At 39.0% G+C, this 15943-nt stretch overlaps 1 protein-coding gene across 1 annotated transcript in view; it reads left to right on the top strand.

Moving 5' to 3' along the window:
* Positions 1-15943, top strand: part of frem3 (Fras1 related extracellular matrix 3) — a 29066-nt gene that overhangs the window by 5456 nt on the left and 7667 nt on the right. Inside the window, exons 2-8 of the mRNA XM_067498612.1 lie at positions 366-455; positions 9710-9856; positions 10561-10791; positions 10880-11005; positions 11363-11614; positions 14973-15122; positions 15202-15411. Coding sequence (XP_067354713.1) covers positions 366-455; positions 9710-9856; positions 10561-10791; positions 10880-11005; positions 11363-11614; positions 14973-15122; positions 15202-15411 — 1206 coding nt within the window. The remainder of the gene's footprint in view (positions 1-365; positions 456-9709; positions 9857-10560; positions 10792-10879; positions 11006-11362; positions 11615-14972; positions 15123-15201; positions 15412-15943) is intronic.

A 15943-nucleotide genomic window follows, 5' to 3' on the forward strand; every position in this document is an offset into this window, starting at 1 on the left:
CAGTGAATTTAATTTTATACTGCTTATATTTATTATCTCATAAATCTAATATATAGTCATATTTTTCTGTTGTAATAGAATTTTATGAATTATTGCCTAACAAAATAACTAGTTCTGTAATAAATCTGTATGACTTATGATTGCTCTGACTGGTAGTGGAAGTTATGAGAAGTTAAGATAAGAGACAAGATACTTTTCATATTTAGTTTAAAAAATATGGTCATGGTGAGGATGACTAGAACGTGTTGGTGTTTCCTGTGGCTTTCATTGAAATAACTAAAACTCTTTGATAGTAGATTTGATAGTCATCACTGTTATGTTTCCTAACATTTTCATCTCTCTCTTTACATTTGTTATCCAAACAGCTGATATCAATGACATGAAGATCTGCTATGTGCTGATGGATGGGAGCAATGCTACAAGCGATATCTTCTACTTCACAGTTGAAGACAATGGTAGGGACCCTTTAAAATGTAATACTCATATGCAATTACACCAAACTAGAGCCCGTTACCAAGGGATAATACACATCAAAGCTTTCCTCAGATTTATTTGTCTTTTAATGGCTTCTTAAAATGGAAGCTTCCTGCTCTCTGTGAATGTTTCAAGTGTTTGCATCACAAAGATTTTTAGGCTGTTGGACATGACTGACACCCCGTATAGAGCTACCATCCCTTTTCACCTCTCTGGAAAGGGTGGCAGGTTTAAAGGATAAAGGTCAAAGGGGACTTAAGCCAAACACTAACTATGGGTTGGTAGAAGTAAAAGAGGTGGGGCAACCACATGCTCTGAATTTTATTGTTAATCAACAATAGGGGTCTTTCCCTTAGGGCGCTTCTAAGAGTTTTCAAACGCCGCCCTCTTATTGTCTGCTTGAAGTGTGAAATGTCTAAAGGTATGCATGACAAAATATCTAGTTTATATATTATATTATATATATTAAACACTATTAGAAAGATTAACAAAAAATATTCAATGTTGCACAGAAGTGATAGAAACTAATCAGTGTTTAGTCTCAATTTACTATCTTACAAGTTACTAACTTGAAGTACAGAATGTTGTACTTTTAAAATGACTATAGATCAAGTCCTTTTTCATCACCAAATTCATGTTCTCCTCTGATACTGTTTGGTTCCAATAACACTTTGTTTAAACTGAATAATATACTCACCTTCAAATGATTAGTTTGAGCAGGTACATTATGGCACTCTACTGTTCCTTTCAATTTAAAATATCTGTGATTGTGTACTTATCATGCTTACACTTATGAATTTTCCTAAAAGAATCTGATAAGCATGGTTATATTATAATGTAAAAGCCCCGTGTGTTGTCACGTCTGACATATGTAGCATAAGAAATGTAATGAATGCAAAGCAACAAAATTGAACTTGTATCATTTGGCTTTTCAGTATCAGCTATAAAATACAAAGCTTTGGATGGAGGTCCATGTTAAAGCTAATACTTCCATCACCAATAGGGCTAGTTAGAAGAAAGGACCAGAATATGTGGGTCCAAATAAGTGCTTTTTTTCTCCCCAAAGTAAAGCTTCATAGTACCCTTAGTCAGTTGCCCACAAATTAAGTCTTTTTCCAGTCTGCAAGTGGCGCAAGTGATCATACAATTTTATGAGGGTGAGCAGCCTTGGTTGAAATAGTTATTTGTTATTTGTCTATAATCGCAGCTGTGCATCAGTATTGTTGCCAGTGTTTCTTTATCTTTACCTCTGAGACCTATTAATCTAACTGGAGCAAAGATGGTTGGCGATTGTGTCTTTAAATCCAGGTTGAACCACAGGAAAGAGGCACAAGGGCTTCAATTAGCTCAACAGTCCTTTTTCTGTTTGCTTTCCAACATTATTTAAGCTTCCAGTCAACTCAGCTGAACCAGGTGCAGTGGTGGAGACCGATGCACAAAACAAAACCATGTTTCTGCATGACCACAGTTCACATAGGAAACACACAGTGAGTGCCTTAGTTAGTGTCTTAGGCACAACACACAGTACATGTAATAAAAGAATACGCTAATATTATTCCACACAATAGACCCACTGGTTAACAAATGCTCACCTGCACACTCACCACTGCACATACACATTCACAGTTCACAGACACACAAACAGGCCCATCCAGGAAAAAGATCAAATAACAGATAAAAGCAAAATGAGTCAACTTGTGAATCACTAATGTGAAGTGCTGAAGACGTGACCACTAGGGAAGAACCTGGACATGTAGGGACATGCAAGTGGAGAGCATGCTAATGATCAGGCTATCTGCTAATAAATCTAAGAAGGGGAGCTATTTGTGTGGAAGCAAACCCATGGGACAATGATGATGTGCAAGATAATGCAGCTAAATTGGCCTCCATTAGAATACTTCACAGTTTTAAAATGTACATTCATTGAATGGAATTGAATGACTTTTAAAGGGAAAAGAACTTTAAAGGCTTTGCTCCTATAGTACAAAGTGATTACAATGAATAATTGTTAAGCTTAGAATAATAGCGGCTAATACGTTACATGTTCTCTGTTTCTCAGATTCCTTTCTACGTGGGATTTTAACACAATAATCTAACAGGCTTTGATCCACTTTCATCAATATTGGTTGTTGCTTTTTTAACACTGAATTGAGTTTAGTCTTGTTTTCTACATAGGTAAAACATTTCTAGAGCAATTTAGCAAAGACTGTTTATATGTGAAGCACTGCTTCGTTGTGAGGACGTTTTCTTCAGATGTAATGATATGGGGCAGCTGCTAAAGTGTCTTAACAGCCTTTAAAGGTACCTGCCACTACATGCACTGAAGTGGCACTGCTTTACAACTGGTTCAAGAATACACACAAATCATAATAGACCGTAGCACCATAACAGTTTAACAGTTTAGTATACCATAAAAGCCTATGGGGTCAAATGTTGCCAGCGTGCAAGTAAATTTAGGTGTCTGCAGATACAGTAAGATCTTAATCAGAGATGTAATGTACCGGTTGTGAAGTAACAGCGTGAGAGGCCAGGCACAGCTGACATATGGTTGTCATAACTGTGTAGCAAGTGTGTTTTAGTAACAGGTCAGGAGTGAACATTTAGTTTCATGCCATGAGCCGGGAGTGTGAACATGCTGGTCGGTGGTTAAGTTCTATCCTCTTGAGGAGAAGGTTAGCTCTGTCAAGTCAAGACATATCAAGCAGTCTAAATGTGGCATAGAAATATAAAATAGTATAGGAAATAGGAAAAAACATAAGTGGGCCTACAATAATAAAAAAATTGATTGTTGGGTTCTCAAACTTTTATTTAGTCGGTTCCACTAAAGAAATTTCTAGAAAATGTAGAAATCTAGAAAAGGTGTATTTATATGCACACTGTACACATAAAGACAAAACTACTTCACTCCTTTTTGTATACTGTAACTCTACAGCTTTGATGTGAGTGTTGCAGAGACAGTTAGAGGAACTGTGATCAATGGGTTGAACGGGAGATTTGTTTTGCAGAAATTTGACATTCATGGTTATTTGACAATGATCAGAAAAACAAGTCTCTGAGTGCTGGAGGTTCCTTTTGGAAAAGCAATAACCAGGTGACCTGCTCAGAGACACCCTACAGCCATTCAAAGACCAGGATACTGAGGCTATAAATACTTGTTCTTACAAGTGGCTGCACAACTTGCATATATATTTGTCCATCAGCCCAGTGAGCCACAGGCAAAGAGGAGAAATCCTTATTTACCATCAGACATGATGGGACATCTGTAGGTTTCTGTTCATTTGTAAGAAGTGGGATTGGTAAAGTATTTACAGTATATGTCATATTTGTAGAGTATGGAGTGTATTAATCTTTGGAAACATCGGTTCTTGCTGATCTTAGGTGCAACATAGGCTTAGGATGAACATTTATAAAACCCCAACTACCCTGGTTAAGAAATAAGGTGAAAATTATACTTAACTAATCTCTGTGTAATAAAAACAATATAGTCTCCAGCTTTGCCGAGATATCATAGAAACCAGTGGGTTGAGTGTTATGTGATCATTCAGAGCTCGGACAGGAATGCACTTCCTTGGAGTCTGGAGTCTCCAAGGCCACAGACAGACCAGGGCCTGGAAGTGAGGTAGTATCCCGAGCAAACAGGTGTGTACGTGAGAAGGAAGGCTCCAAAGGGATCCCCTTTCAAAGCCCTCTGTCACCCCACTCTTAGCGCCACAGAAATCTAATTCAATCTCAGATAGCCCGATAACCTGCTCACTTCCACTGTGGAAGTGCTTCCTCTGGAGAGTCCCTTTTCCAGAACAAGTAGCAATGTCAAGAAAGGAATCAAATACCCATTCATTCATTCGTTCATTCATGCATTCCTTGTGTGTAGTTAAAATTTGTCAGTACAGTGGGTTTATTCTGACTGACACAGCCATGTTACACCCCTACTTCCTAACTGTGTTTTGTTCCTACATGTCAAACCATGTCAACAGCCAACAAAAGATTTAGTGGCTGATGGTGCCACAGTCTGGGCCCCCTGTGACCAGAAGAAGCTAAATCCTTTCTCCTTTCCACCTCACCCCACTCTCATCTTGCTCTCTACCCTTCTCTTCTAACACCCCTTCATGATATTGCTATTCTCCTTAATTTTGTTCAACACTTCTTTTTCACATCCCGTCGATTTATGTCTTTTCTTTTTCCTCTCAGGTTTTCCTCTAGTTGCTTTCCCTGGGGCTTGGTTTTTCCTCATTCTCTGTCTGTCTTTCTTTTCTTGTACTTTTTCTTCAGACTTAATTTATGGTGGTTGAAGGGCTGCTGGAGCTCAGAGGTATGATGTATGGTTCCAGTGGTTATTCTTATCTGCTCTCATATGGCAAAGCTGTTGCTGCACCAAGCCAAGCAGTCATTGAGTTACCCGCTTTCCTTTCCTTGTCATTTTTTTAGCCATACTAGTGGCATAGCTCGAGGGATGGCAAATGTTGATTTGTCATATTGTGACTTGGTTCAGTACTTTGATTTAGGCTGAAACATTACAGTATTTGAACTGATCACAGGGATTCCCCACCTCTGTAAGGGTCTTAACTTTGACTTTATGTGAAATGCATCAACATCAATGTTCTGTTGAGTTGTCATGAAATTTGTTAGAAATGAACAGAAAACTTTTTTTTGAAAAGTTTTCACTTTGAATATGTGCACATAATTAATATAAAAATTGTTATCTTTGGGGCAACAGCACCAAGTGGGATCTTACTGCTCCAGTGCTTACTGGTCTTAGACCAGTTATTAGTCAAGCCTTAGATAAAAGAGTTTTAAAGTGAGCGATTGCAACTCCTGTGTTTAATTATAGGTATGGGTTTGGGACGTGTCACAAAAGGTATATTAATGGGTCAACTTGTGTCCGGATTTGATTTAGAGATAATCAGTGGTGTCAACATCTGTGCAGCCATGGTGTGAAACTGGACGGTGAAAATCATGTCCTTTTGGTTTATATCTGTTTTTCTTCCATCAACACTTAGGACTCAGGACATCATTCTTCACATAAAAGTTTGGTAAACAATATTAATGACACACGACAATTCCACATTTGTTCTGTTTTCAGATTTAAGGCAAACAAGGTCAAGAAGGATGTAGTTTGCAGACCCTTATAATATAGAATTTGCAGCATACTGTTGCAATGTGTTGCTTACAGTGGTTTTCCTAAGGTAATACTTACAGTTATCAATGGATTTAAGTGTGCAGCGTTCCTAAGAGGAATTCTTGAGAAAAAAGAGCTTTGCTTTCACATTGTGAAAATCCTTAAAAACTACCAGATAAAGAAGAGAAAGAGTTGATGTTCTTCTGTTTGCATCGCTCTTTGATGTCTCTGTGATTTAATGGAAGTTACTTCAAAAAAATACTTTGATATTTAAATACCCATCATAGCTGACTGGAACCTACCCAGTATTTATATAAACCAGATGATTAATGAGGGAATGCAGTAATGGCTATGCTTGTCATTTGATGAGGATATTCTTAGAAGGTTGCTCTTCCTTGCATCATGTTGGTGAACGTCAAAGCCTCATGTTGACCCACTGCCTCTATGTATGGTGCAGCCAGCACGGCTGTGTAAATATGAGCTGATGAAGAATGTGCTGTCAAAGGACGATGGCAAAGGGAAAATCTGAGGCTGTGATGCTCTGCATATGATTTGATGTGGCTTGTTGATACAAGATATTGGATATTTACATTTTTACATTTTACATTACAACAACAGCTACAGCATTTCTGAGCCATTCTCCTAAGTTGTTCCTATATGTAAAATATTTAGTTCTACAACTTTGTGTTTTCTGATTATGTTTAGTTAAATTCTGCACCAAAATAACCTAGGTGTCACTTTGTAGAAAGCTACTGTGTGACCTAGTGCTCTGAAATATCTGACGCAGCTTTAACCAGGTTTTGGAGAAGATCCTGTTAGTCTCACTCAGTTCCTAAAACAGAAAATGTTTTCATACTCACGGTTCCATCACTGCTTCTGTGTAAGTAATTAGCATCAATCACACTGAAGCTAATAGATTAAATAGCTGCTAACAGGGACATTTAGAAATATGTTTCACCTATAAAACTTTTCATCCCAACAGAAATTATAATGATTGTCAGTTTGAAAAGCTAATGGTAATATGAGCTGAGCCAGGCAGCTACTGTGTGTATTGGATTTGATGACCAGTCTATTATAGTATGTGTGCCATAAAAACTGTAATAAATTACGCCACAAATCATGTTTAATTTCATGTGAGAGCAGCTATTGGACCTGTATGTTTGCTACTATTTTTCTCCTAGGTCTTTACTGTGGGAAGGCTAAGCCGCTCACATCTCCCTCTGAAGCCCTACAGAGTTTCAGGGAAGTCTGGCTTCTTGATTACTTCTTGATTTATTAAGGCTCATACCAACTCCAGCCTCAACGTCTGACAGCATGTACAAAAGAAGTCAAAGAAAGGGAGATTTCTCTCTCTCCTACACTGGTGTGAACAAAGTGGAGGCAGGCAGGGAGGCATGCCATGGTTGTAGATGTGGCCCACCCAGACTGTGGCCTGCTGTCTCTTTCAGTTGTTCATCCCTTGAGCGAACAAAGGCAACACAGAGACAGAGGGGAACATGGAGTTGGAGGAGGGTTTGTGGAGTACAGCTGTCATGCTGCTCCACATAATCTGGGAATCTGGCGGGAAGAGGGCTCCTGTGGAAGCGAGAAGGAAAGAGGGAGATTTTTGCTTTGATGATCTTGATCCAGGTTGTGTGGTGAAACAGCAAAGTAGAGTGAAGCCTGAGGAAGGGATATGAAAAAAGACAAACACATGAAACTAGCATTCTGAACAACGATGGCAGAAGTGAAACTGGACAAATGTAATTTGCTGTGCTGGTGCTACACCAAAGGGAAAGTTCACCAAGCAGATGTCACTTACTCACATTGCTTTTTTCTTTTGGTTAGAACAAACAAGACCATATATTTATTTGGTTATTGGCCTTAAAATATAAAAAAGTAAATGTTTAGTATTTTAGAATAAGCATCTGAGACCTCCAAAACAATTCCAGTAGGTAAGTTTTTGCCAAACAAACAAAAGGAAATTAAATTTAATTAGAGCTCTAAGAATGAGCCAATTGTGATTTCATTAAAAAAAAAAACTCACCTAATAAAAGTCCTTGAAAAAGATGCTACAATATGACCATGGTGGCAGACATACAATGTCCTTAAAAGATTTCACATGTATAATCCTACTTGTGTCTCTAACACATGTCATCTGCTGTTTGTTCCAGTCAGTCACAGCTAAGCCTGTTTCATCATTTCTCCAAACAGTAACTGAACTACCGTTAAGCAGAAGTTCATAAATATTTATGTTTATGCACTGTAAGTGCACAGTACAGACTTTTAGCCTATGAAATGCCAGTGGAAGCTCAAATCTCTCTCATTCATAAAAACTCCATTGTTTTACTCCTCTTATCACTACAGAAACCTAAAGCTGTCTGATTGGCCAATGGCAAAACAGAGGCAGCTTTTTGTCTTGGCCATGTTCATTTGATAATCCCTGCTGATTGCTGCTGACTAAGCTTCTCTTTATATCGTCTCCAAACGGGGCCGGCCGCCAAGACACACTTTCTGTAGCACAGAAACAATCTGATCATTTTAGCTTGTTAAAGACTTTCTTTTGACTGTGACTGTACATCAGGCTGAAATGCGGGCGTTCTTTTGTGCAGACAAGGATTTGATTCCTTCTTGAGTGCAAACTGAGCAAAAATCTAATCAGTCAGAAAATTAACCACTAAGCAGAATTCAGGGATAACAAAGGCATGTGATCTCAGTCATTTTATGTATGTACTGTACAACACATGAAGAATTTCAGGGTAAGTAGAAACAGACATGATATGTGTTTCCTGTATTTTTAGCCATGACTGTTGGAAACCTGAGCATGAAGTATGGTTGAGAGTGACTGTGTCCGACAGGCTCTGCCTCCCCCATGTCGCCTGTTCTAAACCAGTGCAGGCTTCACAAGGGCAATACGTGATTTATGTGTTGGTCTGTGTGTGATAGGTATTTTTTAAACCTAACTTCAGAACTTTTTGAACCATCATCACATTTTCCAAATATTTAATCTCAATAAAGATGATCAACTATTTTCATTATACTTCTAGAAAAGTATAGTATATACTATATACTATAGTATAGTCGGCTTATCACTTCTATCTGAACACACTCCTCCTTAGAGAGTATGGTTTGTCCCTGTAATGAGTGGATCTGGTCTCAGTGTTGACATGTGGGTTTAAGGAAGTAACACCTTCTCTTCCTGTATACTAAGACTCAACCACCAAGTGTTTTCATTCTCAGCTGTCAAATAGCATAAAGGCTGCGGTCTTTTTCTTCCTCACTGAGGCAAAACTGAGCTGAATGCTGGTTTATTGTGTGGACAAGCAGAGGCTCCTTGGCATTGTTCTCTGCACACTGTTTGCTTTTTCTTGTGTCCTTTTCACTGGTATGACATCCAGTTCACCATTCTGTTAAGACTTACATCAGCCCAAGTAATAAATCATTCATTTTAAAATACTATGCCTGTCCTAACAAACTGCAGGATATACATTGTCTGACCTGGTAAAGTGCAGAGGTAAGTCAACATGGCTGCTTTCAGGGTGACCGGCCATGCAAGACTAAAGAGGGACAACCCTCTTTAACCTCCCTGTGTCAAAGAATCCACTATGACTGACCCATTTTACATCACAAGTCCCAGGTCACCAGTCTGAAAAAAATACCTGAAAAAAACATTTGCATCATTCAGCACAACCCTTAATCTTAAATATCTCTGAACCCGTGGGTGGGTATCAAGTCATGACCAAAGCTGAACTCACAATGTGAGTCATGAGATAGTTTGGATTATAGATAAAATTCTAAATAAAGTTCTGAGGTGTTTTAAATTTAAGTTAAATAACAAATTAATATTAAACCTTTGACAGAATCGTCCATAAGCAGATGAAAATTTCCTACAGAAAGAGCAGACAATAAGACAAAGCATTTGGTGGAGGCGGATGAGACAGAACGTCTACAGAAGCCCTGGTATTAAGTTATCGTGTTTCCCTTCCAAAATTAAAATGCTCTTTGACTTTGACTTTTTATCCTTGCAGTTTATATGCCTCGCTGGCTCCTAATGTGAACAAAATAGGCCGCTTTCTTTATTGTACTGTGAAGGTCTTTCGGATAAAGTCCTCTTGCATTCACCCTTTTTTCTGTCTTTAGGTGGAAACAAATTAAAACCTCAGCCTTTCCGGCTCAACTGGGCCTGGATCTCTCTGGAGAGGGAGTACTACTTAGTGGACGAAGATGCCAAATTCCTAGAAGTGACACTGAAACGCAGAGGCTACCTGGGGGAAACCTCTTTCATCAGTAAGAGTTGCCAATTTCTTAAACATCTGTGCTGGTGCTTGGACTTTGGACTGGATAAGATTTTAAATTCAATAAATTAACTTTATTTGTGTATATAGATGTGTATATGCTTAGTGATGTTAGCTAAAGAGTGATGCAATTGCTGTATATATGGATTTTTTATTCTTAAATTTTGAAAAAGAAAACTTGTTTTTGTTTTTTCTTCTTGTTTTCAGCAGAGTCAAAATTTCTGTAGCACTCACTAATAAATTGATCTAAAGGATGATGGTACAAGACAATATGTTCTTATTAAACTGACAATTTAACAAAGAGTTATTGCCATTTAAACTGTTCCCTTAGACTGTACTATATTATTTATGTGCCTATTTAAAGGCTAGTCATGCTATAAAACATCAATATAACCCCTTATTTAAAACGTGTGCAGATTCCTTTAAGGCTGCAGGATTTCCTCAGTTTACCTGTGTAGTTAAACTAAAGAAAAATCTGAAACTCCAGAATTTTGTTTTCTTGTTTGAGTGGACCTCTTGTTTAAGTTCTGATCTTTCCAAGGGGAAAGACAACATGCTGGTCACAATGTTGCAGATTTATAAATTATTTATATTTTAAGTTTTAGGAGAAACGATCCAATCCGAGTGCTCTTAGAGATATACTGAAATCAACCCATTTGTGTCAGATCTCAAAAGCTGCGATTGCCTTCCTCCCAGGTATTGCCACTAAGGATGGTACAGCTGAAAAGGATAAGGACTTCCGAGGAAAATCCCAGAAACAAGTTCAGTTCAACCCTGGTCAGACCACAGCTACCTGGAAAGTGAAGATTTTCACAGACCAGGAATTTGAGACCTCAGAGACCTTTGAGATACAGCTGTCAGACCCAGTCATGGCAGTGCTGGAGTTTCCTGACACCGCAACAGTGGAGATTGTGGACCCAGGAGATGGTAGGAATCTAATATTGGAGTCATCCGAACAAAGCCTTTCCACTAAAGATTATTTTTCTTAATATGTATTCGTCATATCCCAAAACAGAATCAACTGTGTTCATCCCTCAAGATGAGTTTAAGATTGAGGAGGATATTGGCGAGCTGTTAGTGCCGGTGCGACGCTCAGGAGATGCTAGCCAGGAACTCATGGTGGTTTGTTACACTCAGCAAGGTGAGATATGAAGTCAGCATCTTCTTCAAAGAAAGAATTACATATATGTTAATAACACATTTAACAGGGATTAAACAAGCATCAAACACTTCGAAGACATTGATAGAATTAATAATAACTCCATAAAGATAATTACAGTAGTACAGTAGTGAGCTAGTGAATATGGAAATGTTTGTAGGGACTCTCCTAAACTGCCAGTTGCCTATGGTTATAATTGTTTTTCCTTCTGTTTTTACCAGTGTTAATAGTTCTTGTTAACAGGTGCAGCTTTGCCTTGATTTTGTAATGGCCCAGTGACCCTTCAGTAATGGCTAAATGTCACCCAGTATCCTCCCTCTGCTCCCATAATTCCCTCAGCCACTGCCACAGGCACCATACCGAGCACCGTCCTGTCCTACTCTGATTACATCACCCGACCTGAGGATCACACCAGCGTTCTGCGCTTCGACAAGGATGAGCGTGAGAAGCTCTGTCGCATCATCATCATTGATGACTCCCTGTATGAGGAGGAAGAGAGTTTCAATGTCAGCCTCAGTATGCCTATGGGCGGCCAGGTGGGCAGCAACTTTCCGACCGCCAAGGTCACCATCTTGGCAGACAGTGATGATGGTGAGTGCAACAGTTGTTAACCTGCAAACCTAAATGAGTAATCATTAATCACCAGTAATGTCAGATGAGCAGGACAAACCTACAGTTAACACATTTAAAGGTTAGGTGGTGGATTAGATATAGCAAGATATAAAGATGCTGACAAATGCCAGTGAGCAAAAGACTATAGCATTAATATGAAACATTACACTGATTCATTCATCTGATCTGTGACTAATAGCCAACTGCATGAAAACAAACTGATGCCCGTTGCTTGTGACAAAAAAAAGTTTTATTTTGTAATAGCTGCTGATTAACATGCCAACAAAAGCATACATGCAGTAAAACAATGTCACACATGCTGCCTGACAGTGAACATGGTGCTCATATCACTTCTCTTCTGCACAATTACAATTTCACTTCTCAGTTTCAGTATTTCACAGGTTTTCTGCACTGTGTGTGTGCTTTAACAGATAGTTTTAGTTTAGTACTTTTTTCAGCTTCGATCGAGGAGGGACTGCGTCATGTGCTGTATTTACCGTGCTATAGACGTCTGTGGGAGCAGGTGATAGTGATCCTGTTGCCTTTGATGCTCTATTTTACCAATCTGATATTAATCCACAGAAGGCGCGCAGACAGCACCATAACCACAGTCGCCAAAACAAAAGCCCTGGTTACTGCTTTACTGGATTCACAGTATTTGTCAAGCTCATTGCCTTTACCATCCCTAAGTGTAACTTCTATATTTATAGTCTGCTTTATTCAGCCCCCTCACACTGACTCTTAGAAATAAGAACAGGAAAGGAAACAATAGACAGGTGTTGGGATGAACATTGGCCCCCAGAGCCAGAGAGAGACTACTGTGCAGGGAATCCAGATGATTGGCATGTTTTTACTCTGTGCCTATGTTTCATTGTATTTGTTGCATTGTTGCTAAATATATCAGACTGAGTGAATTTTTATTTTTAGATTGAGATAGATGTGGTTTTAACAAATACTATAAATCGGGACAAATCATTGGTTTGATTTGATCGGTCAAATGACTTGCTTGGTAGTTTCTTATTCAAGTTCTTAAAACCTGGAGGCCTATAATTTCTTTTTTCTGTGGCCAGCTGAAATACCAGACACGTTTTCTCTATTGCACTCACAATTCTGCACTCTACCTTTCACCAAGGCAAGTTTCCTGCGCTTGCATGTTGTAGTGACAGGCCTTCTCAAATCCCTCCCATGCAGTTTGCAAAAGGAGTACAATTTACCTTTACATATAAACAACCAGCGTGCATTCCCAGACGTGTGAAGAGACAAGAAGATGTTTCAGTGTAAAGCTCTATTGTGGTTCCGCTTCTTGGTGGGTCCTGAGGTAACACCCCACCATAAATCTGATTCTGTGTGTGTCTGTGTGTGTGTGTGTGTGTGTGTATGTGTGAAAAAGACCATCTGTCTGCCTGAGCAAACTTGAAGTTTGGAGTCTCGCCAGCATCAAGCCTCTATTGTTTTCTGTTTGTCTGGTTCTTCCTCCCACTGATATTTAAAGTTGCCATGTTGGCACTTATTTCTCCTCCTCATTCATCTCACTAGATGGCTTGGAGGGTGGAGGGCATTGAAAGTGTGCCAGAAATCCTTCCCACACTATCAGTTATCTGTAGCAGCATCACTCGGCTTCTAAATAAACTCTAGATCAGCCATTTCTGCTCAAGTACCAATAATTGAGACCTGCTTGCTTGTGAAAATTTAAGTGTTTTGCCGTACAGATTTATCACTTCCAAAAAAAAACCCATTTCAAATCATTAGAATAGACCAGATGTTGTCAGGCTAAAACTGTAAAATTAATTTGTTGTTTTGTGTGATTTATATGCAGTATATAATGTGAATACCATTGTGAACTCACACCTGTCATGTTAACTGTATTAGGAATGTGATTTGTGATTTCCTTTAATGTATTGCTTGATGCATCCAACAAAGGCCTTGAGCTGAGCTGCATTACTTTTAAATTGCTTATGACGTTTGCGGAACAATGAAAATAATTGACACTTAAAGAATAGTGTGCAATACAAATAATGTGAAATCCATAAGACATAAAGTGAACACAAGGCCCAGAAATGTCAGTTTGTTGCTGTTAAAAAATAAACTTCAGATATAATAGGATAAATGAGTTATTTTGGCAATCATAAGATACATATCAGTACTCAGTAGCCCATTTGGTAAGGACCCCATGGACCCCAGGGTCAGTGGTTCCATTCCTGGTCCCTACTGACTTTGTGTGCTTGGACGAGACACAGAACCCCAGAGTTGCTCCCAGTGGCTCGGGTGAGCACCTTGCATGGCAGCCACAGCCACATTGGTGTGTGGGTGTGTAAATAGGTGAATACGAAGAAGCGCCTTGAATAAAAGGCTATATAAGTAGAGTATTTATCATTTACTAATACTGCTGCTTTATCTTTAAAATTTTCATTATGACAGCGCTTGGTGACTTTTCACCTTTATGATCTTTTTTTACAGCAGGTGAATTAAGTACAAGCCTTTATAAAGGGTTACAATGTTACAGTATAACATTGCACAACCGAACGTGAGAAATTCTGCACAGTTATTCAAAAGAAGAGGACTTTATCTTGTTTTCTTGGATGGCTTACAACTAAAGCATTAGTAAATCATTTGCTAAGCATTAAAAGTACTTATAGTCACTTCCATTCACAACCTTACTTGAAACCTGTACCATCATTTACTATTCAAATTTCTCTCTCTACTCTTTCTTTCTTTTACACAAGTTTATAGACAGAATGTGCAGCTCTCTGTTGATGTCTAAGAGCACTGACTGGACATAGTGTGATGAAAACACCTTTATACACAAGTGAAGAGAGATGAATTGACATTGTGTTCTTGCCCTCTGCATTTGCAAAGTGAGTGGTTGCCTCGCTGTCTCTGCCACTCCCCCCCGTACTGCTTATCAGATGCTCTTTCCTCACAACAATCCTTCACTCATGCATCATTCGGTTTTACCACACAAGTACACGCCTTATTCTTCAGGCGTCTCCTCAACCCTCTGGCCTTGAGTTTAGACAGGACTGTCTGGATTTAGGTAGGTGGGGGAGGAAGTTTGAAGGTGAACAGGATAATAAGGATGACAGCTCTCTTCCTGTGCTGAGTCAAAAATGAGGGAGCTTGCTCAGCGATTCATGTCAATCTGTCCTTGCACTTGATGACAAAGTCACAAAATTCAGATCCACTGAAAAATTCACCACAAACATGGAAATCTATGCTTTTTCTGTTCCTAAGAGTCATTACTCTTGTGCTGTCGGCAAAGGGTGTCACAACAAAAAGTGTTGATTAAGAGCATCATTAAATCTATATAATGTCTAATCATTTTCCCCTGATCTCACAGAGCCCTCACTGTATTTTGGGGAACCTGAGTATACTGTGGATGAAAGTGCAGGCTATGTTGAAGTGAAGGTCTGGAGGACAGGGACTGACCTGTCCAAGACGGCTACTGTCACTGTCCGCTCCAGGAAGAATGAGCCTGTTTCTGCAGAAGGTAAAATAAGCAGACAAACATAATTCAGGCTTGATACAGTTATACAGTTTTACTTTATGGCTTCTTCTCAATCCCGCAGCTGGACTGGACTATGTGGGCATTAGTCGCAACCTAGACTTTGCTCCAGGAGTTACAATGCAAACATTCAGGGTGACAATCTTGGATGACCTGGGTCAGCCGGAGCTAGAGGGGCCTGAGACCTTCGACCTTGTACTACGGATGCCTATGAACGCTGTGTTAGGAGAACCAAGCAAGACCACTATCACCATCAATGATACTGTCACTGACTGTGAGTGTCAAACACAGAAACAAAACATATACATATTGCATGTCCGAGCTCCACTGAAATTTCAAACATACACCAATCAGCCACAATATTAATGCTGTCATGCAGAACATGACTATTCTGTGACCACACAGTAAAATGTCATACACTGTGTGCAGAGGTGGTAGAAGTACTAAACTCAATGCTTAAGAAAAAGTGCAAGAATTCTGCCCTAAAAGCACCACTTGAGATATGTTACTCAGGCAGATTATCTATAGTTTTAAGTACAAAGATAAAAGCACCCCACTAAGAAAACAATTCTGATTGTGGTAAATATGACAAAACATGTAACGTAATTTGTATGTTTGGCTGGTGGGTATATATTAGTTAGTTGGTTAGTTTATTTCAGTTTGAGAAGATCAGGGAAAAAATGTGTGTGTGTGTATGTAAAACATTTTTAAAGCTTAAAAACCCTTCATATTATCCATCCCCTCAGTTATTTAGTATAGGAAGTTAATGCAAATAACACACTATTCTGTATGGACATTGCTTACTA

The sequence above is a fragment of the Channa argus genome, chromosome 3 (assembly GCF_033026475.1).
Source record: "Channa argus isolate prfri chromosome 3, Channa argus male v1.0, whole genome shotgun sequence".
Classification (NCBI taxonomy): domain Eukaryota; kingdom Metazoa; phylum Chordata; class Actinopteri; order Anabantiformes; family Channidae; genus Channa; species Channa argus.